Here is an 18,937-nt window from a genome sequence, read left to right on the forward strand (position 1 = left end):
GTCCCCTATATGTGCTGCCAAAACATTTGACAAGTTACAAAACGTTTACACTCGCATTTATCTGTCTAAAGAAAAAAGGGTCATTATAAGGTAATTATATTCTGGAGATTTCCTTTTTTTGTGTGTGTAAATGTCAAAATAGAAGTGGACATAGTGTATATTCTGTGTTTTTGTGCACTGTACAAAACACTTCAGTGGAACTAGTGCATCCTAAAAACATTCTCAGCAGACTTTTAAAAAAGCATATAATTAGGGGGAAGGGGGGGGTGTTTATAAAACATTTTGCTGTTCGTTTCCTTAATTTTTGACCATATAAACTATGCCACATATTCATGAGAAACTATCAATTAAGGACAATGCATTCATTTTAACTTAGCAGATTGTGAATAACGTTATCATTACAGGGAATGAAGGGGCATCCTGTTACATTTTACCTTTTACACTGAAACCTCTACTTTATACCGTCTTAAAATACACGTTGCCCTATTGAAAAGTAATTTAAGAATATGGGGAAACATTTGTCAGGAGACGGGGGTTTTGAGTCCCGCTGCCACGAAATTCAAGTTCATGATGTCACTCCAAATGAGACGTGGGAGGATGAAGCTGCCGGGAAAGACTTGAGGGAGATACCCTCAAAGTTAAAATCAATGACAGGGGCTCAAACAAATCAAAACTTATGCTAGCTCAATTATAATACCATGACCGTGAACTCTTCATTCAAGTTTAAGTGTTTTACTGAAAACGAGCAGCTTTAAAATTGCCGAACATACAAAGTTAAATTCCAAAATGGTTGCAGAGGTTGTTGTTGTACTGTAGGCTGTTGTCATGTCCCCCCAGTGCCTGTAGTAGTGCTGTAAGAGTCTCGGTGACTAAACCAACACCCTCTTCTCCATGTATACGGCTAGTTTTACTGAAATTACAGGCATCGAAATGCTTACGGGTTTCGTACAAAATTACATGCTTGAATTTAATTAAAATTATCGTAGGGTATACGCAGAAAATAAGAGTCGATATAACCCCGTTAAGTCTTAAGAGGCGTCGACCGTAGGAAAAGATCTATACTTATCTATCAGACGGTAGGCTAGCAGGCTAAGCTACCGTCAGGAGCAAGGGGCTCGCGAAGCACCGGACTCCGCTAAAGAGGAAGGCCACAAATCACGCGAGGCAGAGCGGTTGCTCAGTACCCGACTCGGGAGGATTTCAAAGGTTTCATAGGCCGACGGTAACTACGAATTTCGCTTTAAAACAACATATTTTACAGTAAAACATTCAGCTAACGTCACTGTAACACTAATTTTCTCAATAAAAATGTAAAAGAAAAACGTTTAATAAGCTATTTAAGGCGAATATAAACGCTTGAAATTTTAAACCGTTACGGTCATAAAACGATGTATTTTATTTGCTACGACACACGATTTTGCGTTTTTAAAACCCAGACAGTTGGATCGCAAAGAGTATTTGTCAAGATAGACGAAAAGCATATTTAGTTAAAACTTGTTAATATGTTTAAAATTGTACTTCTTGAACTCCACCTGTGTATCTATAGCCGTTATATAGTTTCCGCTCTGTTTTCCTTGTCATCAATAGCAAAATAAACGAACGGTTGGTGCGCGCGCGCTACGCGCGTCCTGCCTGTTCCCGGGCTCGTGAGTGAGTGATAATGCGCCCGCGGGGGAGATGGAGTGGTAGGCGGGAAGGTTGTCCACCGTCCCCTTGCGTTTTCTAAGTTGCTTTGCATGTCAAACGTATCAGTACTATATTCATACAGCTTGACTGCTGATTCTAGCGGTTCACCTGATAGAGTCTTGCCCAAAACGTTTGCTTTTATTAGTGTGAAGATTCAAACTGGGGCTGTTGAAGATACTGTTAGCCTAAACTAAGAATTTTCCTTATAAAACGTTGTTTTGCTTTTTTTGCTTTAATAGCGATCGAGATAGAACCACAGATGTATTGCAGATAATTTAGGGGTCGCTGCTGTCAGTTCTCCACAACTCTTCAGTACACTTGGACACGTAATTTTTTAGTAATGTTTGTAGCGCCCTTATAATTGGTCCAAGTTGTATGTAACCTTATCTTAGCAGTGGTAGTAACGCATTGTAACAGCTTATAACATTACATAAATGCTTAAAAATAACTGAGGAGCGCTAAAACATGTTTGTTGAGGTTAGACCAAAACTCATGTTTCCCATATTTAATGCAGAGATAAATTAGTTTTGTTGATGTGTGGCTGTGTGTTTTTGATTTTGGATTAGTATTGTTTTTGAATTTGTTTTTTTTTTAATGGTGTTTCCATTTTTTTTTGTTACCACTGACTAAATGTATGTGGCAGTTATATTACAAAACAGGATTTCTCAATTACCTGGCTAAGCTGATCCAAGTCAGCACTGTGGAACAGCCTTCCTCATGCTGTCACGAGACAAGATTGAAGAGTCTGAAAACCACACACTAGAATTACTACTAACATAATTAAAAAAAAAAAAAAATTAACAATAAAACAACTGTAGGTCCAGATCATTAGTTATCTAATGCCAGAGCACATACACAGTATCTTCTGTTGTTGGATGTGTGTTGCAATAATGAAGTATTTGTCTGTCAGCTGATGTTTCGGAGACTTCCAGCCCTGGGATGTATGAAGGGAAACATATCCACTATTCTGAGGTAGACCACAAGCCTCTGTGCTCATACAGTCCAAAGCTGTGTAAACAGAGGCGGCTTAACGGGTATGCTTTCTGCATCCGCCATGTCCTGGAGGACCGCACTGCCCCCTTCAGGCAGTGCGAATACGTAGCCAAGTACAACAGTCAACGCTGCACTAACCCCATCCCTAAGACCCAGGACCGCAGGTGAGCAAGCGCCTGTGTGCACCTGCGTGTAGCATGCTTCATGCAAGTGTAGTGACATGGTTGTGCTTAGGTGTAGCGTTCGCCCACTGGTGTTTTGTTTATTCCTTTCAGATTTTGCAGCAGTCACCTGCAAGTCATGGGTATCCTGCCTAAGAAGGAGAGGAAGAAGAAGCAAGATGCTCTTGAGTCTGTGGCCCTCAACATCACTGTGCCCTCCCTGGCTTTGAAGACACCCAACGGGCTTGAGCGTCTGACCCCGTCCTCACCTTCACCCCTGGCTTGCCTGCTGCCCCTGGCGCCCTACGCCTTCTGCAAGGGGGAAAAAGCAAAGAAAGATGGAAGTAGCCTTGGGAAGAGGCCACTGAGCCGCCCTGCTCCCAATCCCAGACAAAAACCTAAAGACCATGCCGCAGTCCCAGGGATCTCCCCTTTGTTCCCCTCCACCTGTCGCCTTCACCCTCCTCCTTCGCAGAATGGAGGACCTGGGCAGATGTCTGTGGGTCCCACCTCCTCTCCTGCACCCAACTCACAGCCCCCAAGACCCTTTCTGGGGCTGCAGGGCATGATGGCTCCTGCTCAGACTGCCCGCCACACCTTAACCAGGCCCATCGTCTCCAACCTCGAGCCGGAGAGGCTGTCGGAGCCTGTCCTCGCTAAAATAACTCTACCCACCACTCCAGGCACATGTGGGGAGCCAGTGATGGTGCCCTCGGATCCTGTACGACCGCCGGCTCATTGTCTCTTGCAGCTCCAGAGACTGATGGAGCAGCAGCGGAGAAAGCATGAAGATCTGAGCCCCAATTTAGGTCTGTGGCCACATCTTAAGTGACCACTTTGCAGTAGGGTTGTAGCAGCTATAAGCATTGTTAACATTGTTAACGGGCTTTATTGCAGGGCTGGATTGGTCAGAAGACAGTGAAGAGGATGATGAGAGCCTGGTGCAGAGAGTGGTATCATATCAGTATCAGAGCCTACAGGACAAGCAGTGTGAAAGGTATTTCATATCCCATCAGCAAACTAGTCCAAATGTTGCTTAAATTGATGTTTTTTTTTTGTTGTTGTTGTTATGTTTAATATTCACGTTTTCCTTGAATTCAAACTGAAGAGAAGGAGGTAATGAGACCTGCAGCTGATGTCTGATAATCATGTTTCATAATGGCCACGATGCCGTCATTTGATCTCCGATGAGAGATGTACATTGGAGCAAGTGTGAATGTTGGGTGATGCGTGGAGAAGGATCTTTGCTGTTGTGCTGTTGTGTTGGCAGCACTGGCGCTGGCATCTCTCGTGGGGAGCGTTTGGCGGGGCTGTGCTCCTACCTAAAGCACAGACACACGCACCTGTATAGAGAGGTGAGGGGCTACAGGAGGGCGAGGAGGGCTGACCACACTCTCCACAGGGCTCTGCTACAGGCTGCCACGCAGGACCCCGACCGTACTGCTCAGCTCATTCAAATGGGCCGGACTGAAGTTACAGCAACCTCTAGGTAAATCTGACAACACACACACACACACAAACACACACACATATGTCTCACATCATCACACTACATCAGTTTCTGTACATTTTTTTGTATGTTTGTTAAACACAGTCAGAGAATTCAAAAGTGTTTCCAGGAGCTGGATTTTTCTCATTTGTGTTTTTGCATGTTTTTAATATATCTACAGTTCTGCAGGGTCATGGACTGGAGTCTCACACTCAGGACTTTGCGTGGCCCAGGTTAATGGCAAAGCCTGCACTAACCAGTGCCTGCCTTTGACCAGACATTGCTTCCAGCGTATCCTGTCACAATCCTGTCCAATCTGATTTAGCGATTCATATAATAGTGTGTTGTGTTCTACACTGCAAATCATGAAGTATAAAATAAGATAATAAACCCCAAACAGTAAACATGTATAGGCCAGTGTAGACGAGTGAGTGTGTGTGCCAGGGCGTGTTGTATTCACTGTGTGGTATCCATGCGTTGTGCCCTTCATGGTGCCCCATAGACATTCTGCAGAGCGGCAACCAGCATCTCTTCTCTAGCTGCACGGCACGGTTTGCTGACGGTGCACAGTGCTCCATCCCCGTCCTCGACATCACGCACCAGACGCCACTCTGTGAGGAGCATGCCAAGAAAATGGTGCGTTGCCGTTCAGTTCACCTGACACTATAATAGATTAGAGATGATCAGATATTAGAGATGATATATTAGAGGAGATGAAGTGGAAGAGGATTTGCAGCCCATGTTTAGGCTTGGGTTATGGTTAGGCCCACTAAATTAGGGTTAGGGTTTAAGGGTTAGGCCCACTGAGTTAGGGTTAAGCCCACTAAATAAGGGTTAAGGTTTAAAGGTTAGGCCAACTGAGTTAGAGTTAGGGTTTTAGGGTTCGGTCCATTGAGTGGCTTCCGGCTGGGTGATTAGGGGCTGGTTGTGCATAATTTCCTGCCTCCGCCCTCAACCATTCGGCTTCTACTGTCTAAAACATCTTTTGGCCAGCACCTTGGCCATCTGCCCACTGATGTGAAGAGCTGATGGAGCAGTGGTGTGGTGTGGTGGATGTGGGGTGGTGTTTGTGTGGTGTGTGTGTGTGTGTGTGTGTAGTGGGTGTGTGGTGTAGTGGTGTGTGTGTGTGGTGTGTGCTTGGATATCAAACTTCAGCTCCTGGATCTTCATTCCTGCCCATTTACACTGGGAGTCTGGAGCTGTTCCATTCAAACAGCCGATCTGCTACAGTGGGATGAAGTGAGCTTCTTCTCACGTTTGTCTCTCCAGCCAACTCAGCTGAGATTTTCAACATACACTTCATCATTTGTCCTGTTGTTCCTTTTGTTTCCAGCAGAGTAGATAAAAAAACTCAAAGCTCAGAGAAGGTTGAAGACTGTCCTACTTCATAAATGAAGATGTCCTTTTGTGACTTGATGATAAAATATTTCAAATGATACCTATCACAACTTGTTTATATGTCTTTTATCTAAATTCTACAGTCCGACTTGGTGTCTAATGTGTACATTGTGAAACACATGGATATACCATTATGTCAGCACATGTTGTGTATGTGGACCTGGTTAAGTGGTTCTGTTGCTGTGGTTACTGTATGGGGTAAACATGTCTTCCCTGTGGCGTGCAGGATAACTTCCTTTGCGGAGACGTCCGTCGCAGGACGTACCACCGCCACCAGCAGCTGCAGCAGTGCCGGCGTCTGAAGAAGACCAAACTTCCCGCGCTCAGCAGAAAGCACAAGAAAAAGGGCCGAAGGGGAGCCATCTGTCGGCCCCAGAAGCCCATTCCCCCTGCGCTGCCTCAGGGCATCAAGGGAGTGCCGTCCATCCTGTGCCTGTCGACGCAACCCAAAGGCATCAGGTAAATTCCCTCTGTGTGTGTGTGTGGGTGTAGATGTTTCCGCGCATGTGTGTAGTCTGTGTGTCATGTTTCCTTTCTCATGGTCTCACTTAGGAGTCCCTTGACACCTGACCTGAGTGCTGATGAATTTCCCGATGACATCACTAGTGACATCAGCGATATTCCTCATGACCTGGAACTGAATCAGGAAGACTTCTCTGATGTCCTTCCACGATTCCCGGATGATCTGCAAGACTTTGATCTTTTTGAAGGTGACAAGCTCACTCTGAGGATCTAGAACAGAAAATGGACAAATAATTCTGATATGGACAAATAATACTGATTCAAGTAATTGTAAACCTATCCCATTTTATGCTGAAAGTTGACTTAACTTTAAATAAATAATAGATATGATCAGGAACAAAAACAAAGGTTATAGCTCACTGAAAAAGAAGACAAATTCTTGTAAAATTGTGGGACAAAAAATATAAATTTCAGTATTCTCAATATTTTCTTTTAAAGCGTTTCACAGCAACAGATTAACACTGTGTATCACTGTCCAGATTAACACAGTGTGTCACAGTCCAGAAACTGCACTGTAAATCCTTGGATTTACAGTACTATAGTAGGCTGCGAGGTTAGGTCTAGGATGGTCATACAGTTAGCATTTGCCATAATGAACTGTGTGTGTGTATGTGTGTTGGTCCTTGTGTATGTGTATGTGTGTGTCTGTGTGTGTGCGTGTTTGTGTTTGTTCACAGGTAAAACCAGTGAGCTCTTACCCACTTCTGAGGAAACTGAGGAGTTAGTGCGAGTACTACAGGCCATGGGCTCCTACCCAGAATCCCTTGCATGTTTGAGTGGCATGACTGAGTTAGGCCCAGTGGAGGGGTCAGACTGTCGTGGGATGGAGGGGTGTGTTGTGGACCTGCTTAGTGCCCGCCTGTCTGCTGAGACCCTGTCCAACTTGGAACTGGACCCCAGTCTCCTGCCTGCCACGGAGGACGCCTTTCCCCCTTCTCCGGCTTCTCCCCAGCCCCCTCTCACCCCCCCTTCCTCAGTTGGCTACATGGCTGATGGTTTGCCTCCACAGGTACAGCCCCCCTGCCACCTCCTACCCAAAACAGATAATCCCAGACAGGACCTGTTGCCCCTCACCCGGGATGAAGACATCTCCCATGGCTCCTGGGGTGTGCTCGCCCTGCCGATCAGTGACGTGTCCTCATTTCACAGTCTAATCACCTCGGACGGCCTGCTGATGTCCACAACCCTGGCCACGCCCCTGACTCCCACGCAATCAGCCCCATGCCAGCCACCTGCCACGCTCTCCAACCTTCCTGAGAGCAGCCTGACCATCCCAGCCACCGCACTATCATCCGCCTCCTCCTCTCCTTCTGCTCCCCGAGTGGACCTTTTGCGCCCCGGCCAGCTCAAACACCCACTCCCCCCTCTGCTGAACCACTGCAGGATCCCGGCCGACCTCCACCCTCACCTCAGTGCCCCAGCTCCCACGGTGGACCGGACCTGAGCCACCGTCGGGCGAGTGCACAGCCCCGGATGTCTCAGTATTCAGGGAGGTTTCTTTCTCTTTTTTTTTTTTAACAAACAAAACAAAAAACTTTCACAGATTCTTCTGTTTTGGCTTCTCTACCAATCATCTTCAGCGTTTTTAGACAGTTAGCAATAAAAATCTCCATGATAGTCACGTTTATTTTCTATGACGAACATAAACAGATTTTAGCCATGGAAACATACCACTCGTATGTGCATATTTAATATATTTATAGAGTAGTGATCTGCACAAATAGTTTTACTAATGAGTGAAAATGTGTGGTTACTGGTGGAGTTGTGGTTCCTTGTGTAGAAATGATGTTGAATGGTTAAATCACCCACGAACAAGATTCAGGGAAACAGGCCACAGATGTATCATTTATCCTTCTCTCTTATCCCCTAATGATTAAACTGGTGGTATTGGCAGATGATGATTGTGCTTTTAGTAGCCTTTAGGCAACGGGTTTCTGCTTTTAATGTGAGTGCCATGCAAGCTATGTAAGTTTCAAAATCAATGTAGTGCAAATTAATAAACATTTACACATGCTGGTGTCATGTAGAGAATAGCTATAAATATGCTTGAAATGTCATGATCATCAATGTCACGTACTGTCGAAGTAATGTAACACTGATGTCAAGATTCCATATCTTTTTGTTGTAGCTTTTGGCATAAGCTTTCATGTTTGTGGTTTAAGTTACTGAAGGCACAGCTCGTGTTCGAGTGTTCTGAGCAGCTCAGTAACCCTCCATGCTAACGTGGTAGTCGATCTGAGAATGCTCAGTCATGCTCTACAGAGCTCTCTGCGACTGGTTTTGATGCCTAATCTACACACAGCTCTGTTTCACACATTGGATGAATATCTGTTTTCAGTTTAAAGTTTGTCTTGAGCACAAAGAGAGAAAACAGGACAGTAAAGTAGAATGTGTGTCAACAGCGCTGCGCTCGTCAGCGTGTGTAACGATATGCTATCCTTACGAAGAGAGAGAAGCTGGTATAGATTTCATTTTATTCTTGTATTCAGTGAATGTATTGAACCTCCAAAAGATTTGTTTATTATAACCCAATACAATTTAACAGTACTCTGCTGAAAGGTATTTCTATGTAATGACATGTTTACTTTTTGTTACTAAAGTGTGTGGATGTGGGTATGTGGTAAACACACGTATGATAAATGATCTTTTTTGTTTGTTTTTGTTTTATTTGAAACAGGTAAATTAAATCTGCTATAAGCACAGATGACTGTGGGATTTTTTTTTTCGGATAATGAACACTGGAGCACACTGTATTAATTACTCACCACAACATTTACAAACTGTATTCATGGGTGCAGATCAAACCAATGTAAAAAGAAAAATAACTTTAGTTGTGATTAAAGTCAGAAAGTTTATGCTGGCGAGAAAGAAACAGCCTCTGGACCCCCCTGAAAGAACTTCACTGAATTTATGTGACTGTTTGATGTTTTACAAGATACACACAGCAGAGGGCGTCAGCGCAATTGGAAAATAATCAGTTTAAAACTGTTCCAGCCTCCTACAGTAGACTTATGGACAACTTTTGATGCGGCAAATCAGTACATTGTTAAAATCTTATGGAGAGAAAGACGATGGAAGAAAAACCTATTTAAAAATAACATGTAGCTATAGGCTACTTCCACAGTGGACTAGCTTGAACCTAAACACTCGTGTGGGTGTGATGAAGGGTTGTGTTTACATAAGTAATAATACTCTGTTTACAGCAAAGCCTGCAGGAGCCATGATAATGACAGTAATGATACAAAGTTGTTTTTCCTCATTTCTGCAATAGGAGAGCTACCACCAGGGCACTCCCTCACTCGCTCACTGGCTCTGCGTTACCTAGCAACATTCTCTTGTACTGTGCCCACTCATGCTCTCTCTGAGTGCCTGGCTCCAACTCTGCTGCTGTTGCTATTTCTGTGTGGCGCTGCAGTCATCGTCTCTGCTAAAACATTCATGCCACGGCCATTTCCATTTTCACATGTGGCGGATTGCAAAGCAATGAGCATTTTTGTTTGGGAGGATAAAAAGGATCATCTTCTGACAAATGGTGCATCAGTCTTGACTGACTGGTTAGTTACTCAAGGGTAACTTGACTTACGTTGATGTAATGGATGTGATAAAACCCTGTGCTACCATAGCCAAAGTGTTCCCACCTAAGCAAATGTTAACATGTTCACATAGTAAAAATACAAGGCTGTGCTTGAGGAAGAGAAACAGTATATGTGGTAATAGACCTAGATAACACCTGGATAAGTTGTTGATCTTAACTGTTCCAGATGTCACATGGCAAAGTAAGCACCCCTGTGATTGTACGTGAACAGGTTGTCCAAACACAGTTGTGTAAGGTATTGGTGTTGCTTCCAACCCAACATTTCCCACAGCAGCTCTAGCAGTGCCAGGACAGAGAGGTAAATGTTCAAATGGAGATTTTTCAAGCTGCTTCAGAATTTGTATCCACACTTTTACTGATATGTTATATTTGCCAAGAATATACTTATGGCTATGACATTATTTTACACCGTAGACAAGTGTCACCGAAAGCTCCTGCACGTTTCCTTGTTTCTAGCAGGATGCCTGAATAATCCCTGTTCTGTCTCACTCCTCGGACTGTTTCTTCTGCATGCTGTGATGGTTTCAGAGGCTGGAAGGGAATGACCCTGTGAGTCTAGATCAAGTCTATCCCAAAAGCCGCTGCTATAGGCTAGTGGTACAAACTGAAGAGGACAAAGCCTGGCTGTATAAATTCCTGAAGGCCCATAAAGTGTTTGTTTGCTTTTTTAAATTCTCACTCTCAGACAGGAAGTGCCCCATTTCTGAAAGGAAAGTCCATACTATTACTCTGTTCTCTGTCTACATACCTGCTGCCCTCCACAATATATCTTGGCCAACTGTGTATAAACCTTGGAAATGCCATGTTCAACAGTGGCCTCAGCCTATGCAATTGTCTTTTTATATTATTTAATTTCAACACGATTTATTTATAATTTACAAAATTAAAGGGAAAGTCCTACCTTAAATTAAATTCTGTAAGAAAGCCACAATACATTTGTTTATGTGTATGTGGGTAGCTCATTTACATGATAAATCAAAGCAATTGCTGATTGCTCTTGTTCAGTTTGTGTACATCCAGTTGTGTTTGAAATTTGGACATCCATTGTCCCTCATAAATTTGTTGGCTACTGGCAAGTGATTTTCATCTAGAAACATATTTTCAAAGGAGCTTCCAGATGCAAATGGCTGACTAGAGGGTTTTATATAAATATGAGGTGGTTGTAAACTTTAAATTTGTAAATTTTAGACTAAAATATGCTTAAACTTTTAATCGAAGATAAAAAATTGAGACTTTGCCAGATACTCACCAAGAATAATGAGATTGTTCATGTACATAATTAGATTATTAAGACATTGTGTATTAATCACAGGTGAAGCATGAGTCCAAAACTAATACGTTCTTTATTCAAAGAACAAATGAACAAAAATGAGCAATAAAACCACAAAAGAACCAGAATATGAAGGTAATTATGTCGCTCAATTGGAGAACTTGTCTGAAAACTTGTAATATAAAATGTAATTGTAATTTTAATGTGAGAACTTGTCAACTAAAATTTGTGCTCATATTTATGACGTGAGAATCCATAGAATAAAAATCTGATTTATAAAGAGGTTATTATTTATCTTCTTTGTAAATTACTAGCAATGCTAAGCTTGCCCAGACTGGTTATAATAGAGTAGTAATTCTGAATGGTAGCTAGCCAGCTAGCAAAGATAACTACCTAAATAACTATCTCAGTGATCACCAACTCTGTTCTTAACAATCAGCCTTTCTGCAGCCTTTCCCAACCCACAAGTGGGTCAGATCATTTTTTTACTAGTAAGAATTAAATTTTTGCTATCAAAAATGTGTGAAGGTATGAATGGTGCTTCAGACATCAGTATCTGTGATGTAGTGGTAGTTGGGGTGCATGAGGACTCTTGGGAACTGGAGTTTTGTGTTTTGGAGTTTTGATGTATTTTGGGTATTTTGATGTATTTTGACTGGAGATGTGTTTTGGAGTTTTGATGTGTGTCACAAATGCTATCACACAGATATGTTTGGATCCAAATCCGAAAGTTTTTATTAGGTTCACAATACAGATAAGGAGTAATTTGTAGTTGTAGTTCATAGGAGTAGATCGGTGTTAGTAACCAGGAGATCACAATGCAGAGAATAGTAAGTCAAGTGCAGGGTCAGAACCGGTAGGCTGTGGGCTGGGAGTGAGGCGTAGTCTGGGTAAGGAACAGAGGTTGGTAGCCAGAGAAATCAACAGGAGAAGAGAATGATTGGTATGCATACTAGGACGGCAATACTTTACAAACAGGTCTGGGAGATGGGAGTCTATAAGGAAACAGATAGAGATAAACAGGTGTTGCTCATTGGTACTCAGGGGAAAGTGATCTAGGTCTGGGTGTGGTAAACCTAGTGGGCTGGGCAGAATTCCTAACAATGTGTTTTGGGACTGTTGCCTGAATGCAGGGCTACTCCTATGATGTCGCATGTCATGGTGTGACAGCACCCCCATCCTTCCCCCAGGATGCCCAGGATAGTGTGAGGCTGGCTGCTCAGGGTGAAGATGATCACCTCTTGATCAGAAATCCAGCTTCACTCAGGACTGCAGCTCTCCCTGTCCATCAAGTAGAGCATCCATCTCTTCATATTTTTTTTTAAAGTCTAGCAGGGGATGGACTGTGTTCACCGCCCATGTCTAGTGGAGGAGAAGGTGAGTCCAGAGGGAGCAGGACCTCCATCGAAAATGGGAGAATATTGGTTTTATGCTCAGAGTGCAGCAGATCAGCGACTATATATACCTGTACTATATACAGGTATGAGGGGCCGTGGTTTCTGGAGTGGGCAGTGGTAGCAACATTGCTACAGGTCGTGGGCATGGTACCTTGTTGGTGGCACAAATTGAACAGGGTTTTGCAAGAGAGACAACAAACTTATACATAAAGAGTCAGCAGTTCCACCATCTTGCTATACTTTGACTGGTTTTTGTGGAACCTAGGCAATGAGTACTCTACCAGGATGATTATTATGTCCCAGGTATTGGTTCTTAGAAAGCAGAAACAGGGAGAATTTGTTTTTCTTCATGGGCCGCAATGGAATCCAGGCTAAACTGATGGGAAAGCACATCTGCTTAAGTGTTCTTTGACTCTAGTCAGCAAGTAATAGTAAACTGAAACCTACTGAAAAAGAGAGAGAACGTAGCCTTTTCACCATCTGTAGAAAGGGGAACTGGCCTTTCCAAAATCAATCAGCACTGAAAAAGAAAGGGGCCTCTGAGTCCATGATGTCAGCAGTGATTGAGAAGGTGAGTAACTGCTCACGCTGCTCACCTCCACTCGGGATTCGGCACCTTTACTGACCGACAGCTGCTGTCTGCTAGACTAGAGGAGTGACGGGTCAGCTGTGGTCTGCAGCTCTGCAGTATGCTGAAGGCCACTTGTACAGGATCAAGCGTCTATCTTGATTTTAGGCACAAGACAACACACACTGAACGAGAAAGCCCTTGCATTCACTGGGCTCTCTGTTTTACATCTTAGATGCTGTCAGCTGGTGAAATGGGGATGCGCGAGACAGATGAAGGAGACCATGATGAAGAGGTTGTTGCGGTAAACACCAGCAAACAGGTAAACACCACCTAGCAGGTAAACACCTCCAAGCAGGTAGTATCATCCAGGAATGATTGCTGCTGTCTTCCTATCAACTTGCCCTGTATGAAAAAAAGACAAGAGCAAATCCCACCTGAAAAGGTTTCAAACTGAGAAGATAATGAAGAGAGAGATAACAGAGATGACAGTGAATAACAGACATGACAATGAATGACAGAGATGACAGTAAATAACTATTACAGGGTGTGTCTGTGATATGAAGCAATAGTCAGTGTTCAGGAGAACTCTTGGGAACTGGAGTCATGAGTGTGTCTTTGATTGTAGCGGAAAAGTTGCCTGGGCTCCTTCTATTGTGGCGTGATTTATGGTCAGGGTTATGGCTGTTAGGTTTGTTAATCCTCCACCACCATTAAGAGTCTGTAGTAGACTGCATAAAAGTGCTTTTTATTCGATGAAATGTTGACACAAACACGAGTGTCAGTTATTACTGCATGAAACACTTTTAGTTTATGCTTTGTCCCTTGCAGTCCATCTGAATGAGGTGGCCTGCAAAAAAAAGCAGTGACGAGTAAAATAACCACTCTAACCTTAACTAACCCTAACCCTAATTAATCCTAACCCTAACTAACCGTAATGCAAACCACCTTAACCCAAACCCCAACTAACCCTAACCCTAACTAACGGTAATGCAAACCACCCTAACCCAAACCCCAACTAACCCTAACCCTAACTAACCGTAATGCAAACCACCCTAACCCAAACCCCAACTAACCTTAACCCTAACTAACCCTAATGCAAACTACCCTAACCCAAACCCCAACTAACCCTAACCCTAACTAACCGTAATGCAAACCACCCTAACCCAAACCCCAACTAACCCTAACCCTAACTAACCGTAATGCAAACCACCCTAACCCAAACCCCAACTAACCCTAACCCTAACTAACCGTAATGCAAACCACCCTAACCCAAACCCCAACTAACCCTAACCCTAACTAACTGTAATGCAAACTACCCTAACCCAAACCCCAACTAACCCTAACCGTAATGCAAACCACCCTATCCCAAACCCCAACTAACCCTAACACTAACTAACCCTAATGCAAACTACCCTAACCCAAACCCCAACTAACCCTATCTAACCGTAATGCAAACCACCCTAACCCAAACCCCAACTAACCCTAACCCTAACTAACCGTAATGCAAACCACCTTAACCCAAACCCCAACTAACCCTAACCCTAACTAACCCTAATGCAAACCACCCTAACCCAAACCCCAACTAACCCTAACTAACCGTAATGCAAACCACCCTAACCCAAACCCCAACTAACCCTAACCCTAACTAACCCTAATGCAAACCACCCTAACCCAAACCCCAACTAACCCTAACCCTAACTAACCCTAATGCACACCACCCTAACCCAAACCCCAACTAACCTTAACCCTAACTAACCCTAATGCAAACTACCCTAACCCAAACCCCAACTAACCCTAACCCTAACTAACTGTAATGCAAACCACCCTAACCCAAACCCCAACTAACCCTAACACTAACTAACCCTAATGCAAACTACCCTAACCCAAACCCCAACTAACCCTAACTAACCGTAATGCAAACCACCATAACCCAAACCCCAACTAACCCTAACCCTAACTAACCCTAATGCAAACCACCCTAACCCAAACCCCAACTAACCCTAACCCTAACTAACCCTAATGCACACCACCCTAACCCAAACCCCAACTAACCTTAACCCTAACTAACCCTAATGCAAACTACCCTAACCCAAACCCCAACTAACCCTAACCCTAACTAACCGTAATGCAAACCACCCTAACCCAAACCCCAACTAACCCTAACACTAACTAACCCTAATGCAAACTACCCTAACCCAAACCCCAACTAACCCTATCTAACCGTAATGCAAACCACCCTAACCCAAACCCCAACTAATCCTAACCCTAACTAACCCTAATGCAAACCACCCTAACCCAAACCCCAACTAACCCTAACCCTAACTAACCGTAATGCAAACCACCCTAACCCAAACCCCAACTAACCCTAACCCTAACTAACCCTAATGCACACCACCCTAACCCAAACCCCAACTAACCCTAACCCTAACTAACTGTAATGCAAACCACCCTAAACCAAACCCAAACCCCAACTAACCCTAACCCTAACTAACCCTAATGCAAACTACCCTAACCCAAACCCCAACTAACCCTAACCCTAACTAACCGTAATGCAAACCACCCTAACCCAAACCCCAACTAACCCTAACCCAAACTAACCGTAATGCAAACCACCCTAACCCAAACCCCAACTAACCCTAACCCTAACTAACCCTAATGCAAACTACCCTAACCCAAACCCCAACTAACCCTAACCCTAACTAACCCTAATGCAAACTACCCTAACCCAAACCTAAACCCTAACTAATCATAACCCAAACCATCCTATCTCTAATCCTAGCCCAAACCACCATAACCTTAACCTGAACAACTATAACCCTAACCTGAACAACTTTTCTGTTTGATCAGAGGTAGTATTAGTAGCAGACACGGCTCGCTAGATGGCAAAGATGTACATGTACATGTGTAAAGATGTGCATATTAGATTCCAGAATGCAATGCAGAAGATTTAACAATTATATAAAAGTCTGGACAGCAGCAATTATGCGGAATTGCTGCTGACTTGTTTTCCTGTCACATATGGTACTCTGAAATGCTGCATAAACCTCTGACTGAAGCATCTAAAATGGCAATAACAATTGCCTTAGCATTACTGAATTTATATGTCACACATGGTTAGCAGTCAGTGAGTTATAAGTGCACTATGTGTTACTGAGTCATGATCATTGTGTGTTTTTCTGGTAATGGGCATGGAATGCAACAGCAAATATTTTCCAAATAAACCAAGGAGTATGAGAAAGCAGCTGATGAGACACTTCTTCTGAGAAACATATTTATTATTTATTTATTATTTATTTATTACTTATATTTATATTTCTCAAGATGAGACTTGGCTTTCACTCATTTGTAATAAATGAGTCAGGCCCAGTCTAGTGCAAAGCAGTGCTTATATAGGGGCTGTGATTTAATTTTCGTTTGAAAGCAGAAATGCTTCATTAAGAGCTCATTAACGGCTCAGTGACAGGATATTAACTTAGCTAGCATGTGATTAAGTCAATAAGTATTAAATTCAGGGAATTGAGCACAAAGCTTAGATTGGGAGTGATGGCTTGAAATTTCCATGAGGAGTTCAACCGGAAAGAGAAATGATGGCCTTCAACTGACCTTCATCTGTTACTTCAGTTTCTGACATTTTGTGACAAGATGATTTTCTCTTTCTCTGAAAGTCTCTTTCACTTTACATCTCATATCCCTCTCTCTATTCCATTTCTCTTTCTCTCTCTCTCTCACACACACAAACTCACTCACTCACTCTCTCTCTCTCTCACACACACACACACACACACACACACACACACAGACACACACACACACATAGAGGCATTTTCATAATTAACTTCCTGCTGATAAAAACTCAGGATATAGGCCTCCTGTGGAGAGTTAATACTTTAATACATATAGGGGTTCGCTCCATGGCATCTATTTAACATTGAAACCTTAAAATATAATTTATTTCATACAATTCTTATGAACATCTCTCTGAAATAATTAATGTCTCATCCCTAAGTAGTCCAGTTGTGGACAGGATGAGAAAAATGGAAATTGCTGTCTTAGCCTGACTTTCCTGCATGCGCTGTTTTACAGATGGACTGTTAAATTGTATTTTTAACAAAATGTGGAATGCTTCTTAATAATGCAGTAAAGCCTGTATTATTAAGAAGATAATGATAATATTTTGAAAATACTTAGTCATTCATAGTACAGTCTAAACTTACATACCTTTTTGGCTCTTAATAAAAGCCTTTTGTGGCATAATGCAGTTCTATATTAGATAACCTTTTTGCTTTAGAATAATGAGAGGACCATAATGGTATATGGAAAAGGTAAGAGACCCTTCCAAAACAATGCAGGGATAGTATGAAAAATATTACCGAAGTCAGAAAACAGCCAATCATCACATCGGCTACATAGACGATATTGCCGATATTGGTAATACCGAAAACAGCCGATCATCACATTGGCTGTCGAAAACAGCACAATCATCACATCGGCTATGTCGAAAACAGCCAATCATCACATCGGCAATGTCAAAATAGCCAATCATCATATCGGTAATGTTGAATCATATTTACACTGTGGAGCTCCACCAGTATTGATGAGCACATCATTGGTCCTGTAGAGCACCAACACTCAGACTGGTGCTCATAAACCTGGCATATCATTCTGTCCTTATTACAAAATACTTTTACTGTAATGGTTATAAACTATGCACATGAGTACATTCATTGTAATGTTTATAAACTATGCAAATTAGCACATTCACTGTAATGTTTATAAACTATGCAAAATAGCACATTCACTTTTGGCTAGAAGTCAATCTGAGTGTATTGAGATGAAAAGAAATCTTGCAAATATGACCGAAGGTTAACAAACTACAGCCACAAGACCGTGTAACCAAATGTATCAATTATTGCTTCAGTTGTCAAACACAAAACCTAAACAATTCCATTACGAGGTTATAAGATTTTTAAAAAGTAGGTGTAAGACCACTAAACACAATCATATGGCGCTTTGCCCCTTTGAGAGTTCCATTTGCCTGAGCGAATATGTCAGTCCATCAGGACAAATAAAAACATCTCACCTCCCCACGCTATATCACACTGTTTACATCTCACCTCCCTGTACTCTATCACACAGGTAACATCTCACCTCCCTGTGCTCTATCACACAGTTTACATCTCACCTCCCTGTGCTCTATCACACAGTTTACATCTCACCTCCCTGTGCTCTATCACACAGTTTACATCTCAACTCCCTGTGCTCTGACACACAGTTAACATCTAACCTCCCTGTGCTCTGTCACACAGTTAACATCTCACCTCCCTGTGCTCTATCATGTAGTTAACAGGAAAAAAAAGATTATTGACCAGACATCATATTACCCTAACCCTAACGGTTCCTAAGCCTATCAATCCATAACCTTAACCCAGTTAATTAAGTTATTTTGGTTAAGTTGACATCATCTGGTTTTGGTTATGAAACGATAAAAGGATAAACATGCAATTGAAGGAAAACGTGGATGAGGCAAAGAGCTAAAGGGTACCAGCTGACACAGATGTCTAATACTGCTCTACCTTCACTTTTCTACCCTTACTGCTCTACTCTTACTGTTCTACCTTCACTGCTCTACGCTTACTGCTCTAGGCTCACTACTCTACCCTTACTGCTCTACCCTTACTGCTCTATCTTCACTGCTCTATCTTTACCCTATTGCATACTTTAAGACAGAGAATGTCGGCCTGGACACACTGTGAACACAGACCGAACAGATTGAACAGAGTTAATTCAGGCAGAAAAGAAGCCACTCAATTTTCCATTTCTTCAACAATCAAGAATATTTTAACATTTGTGCTGTG

General features: G+C 42.7%; 1 protein-coding gene across 2 annotated transcripts; it reads left to right on the forward strand.

Annotated features, from left to right (window-relative positions):
• The first annotated feature begins 852 nt into the window (after positions 1 to 852).
• ino80db (INO80 complex subunit Db) lies at positions 853 to 8,951 on the forward strand. 2 transcript variants are annotated; one of them, XM_081710201.1, is made up of 11 exons: positions 853 to 1,222; positions 2,597 to 2,843; positions 2,955 to 3,649; positions 3,738 to 3,837; positions 4,111 to 4,329; positions 4,511 to 4,620; positions 4,832 to 4,965; positions 5,428 to 5,568; positions 5,954 to 6,186; positions 6,280 to 6,437; positions 6,927 to 8,951. In XM_081710201.1, exons 2-11 carry the CDS (start codon positions 2,626 to 2,628, stop codon positions 7,691 to 7,693), a joined length of 2,775 nt encoding a protein of 924 aa, XP_081566327.1. In that variant the 5' UTR covers positions 853 to 1,222; positions 2,597 to 2,625; the 3' UTR covers positions 7,694 to 8,951. The 2 variants fall into 2 exon arrangements, with proteins under 2 accessions (XP_081566327.1, XP_026860488.2); XM_027004687.3 differs by lacking the exon at positions 5,428 to 5,568 and having other exon boundaries at positions 854 to 1,222.
• Positions 8,952 to 18,937: the final 9,986 nt, after the last annotated feature.

The sequence above is a fragment of the Electrophorus electricus genome, chromosome 3 (assembly GCF_041902795.1).
Source record: "Electrophorus electricus isolate QZ-2024a chromosome 3, ASM4190279v1, whole genome shotgun sequence".
NCBI lineage: Eukaryota > Metazoa > Chordata > Actinopteri > Gymnotiformes > Gymnotidae > Electrophorus > Electrophorus electricus.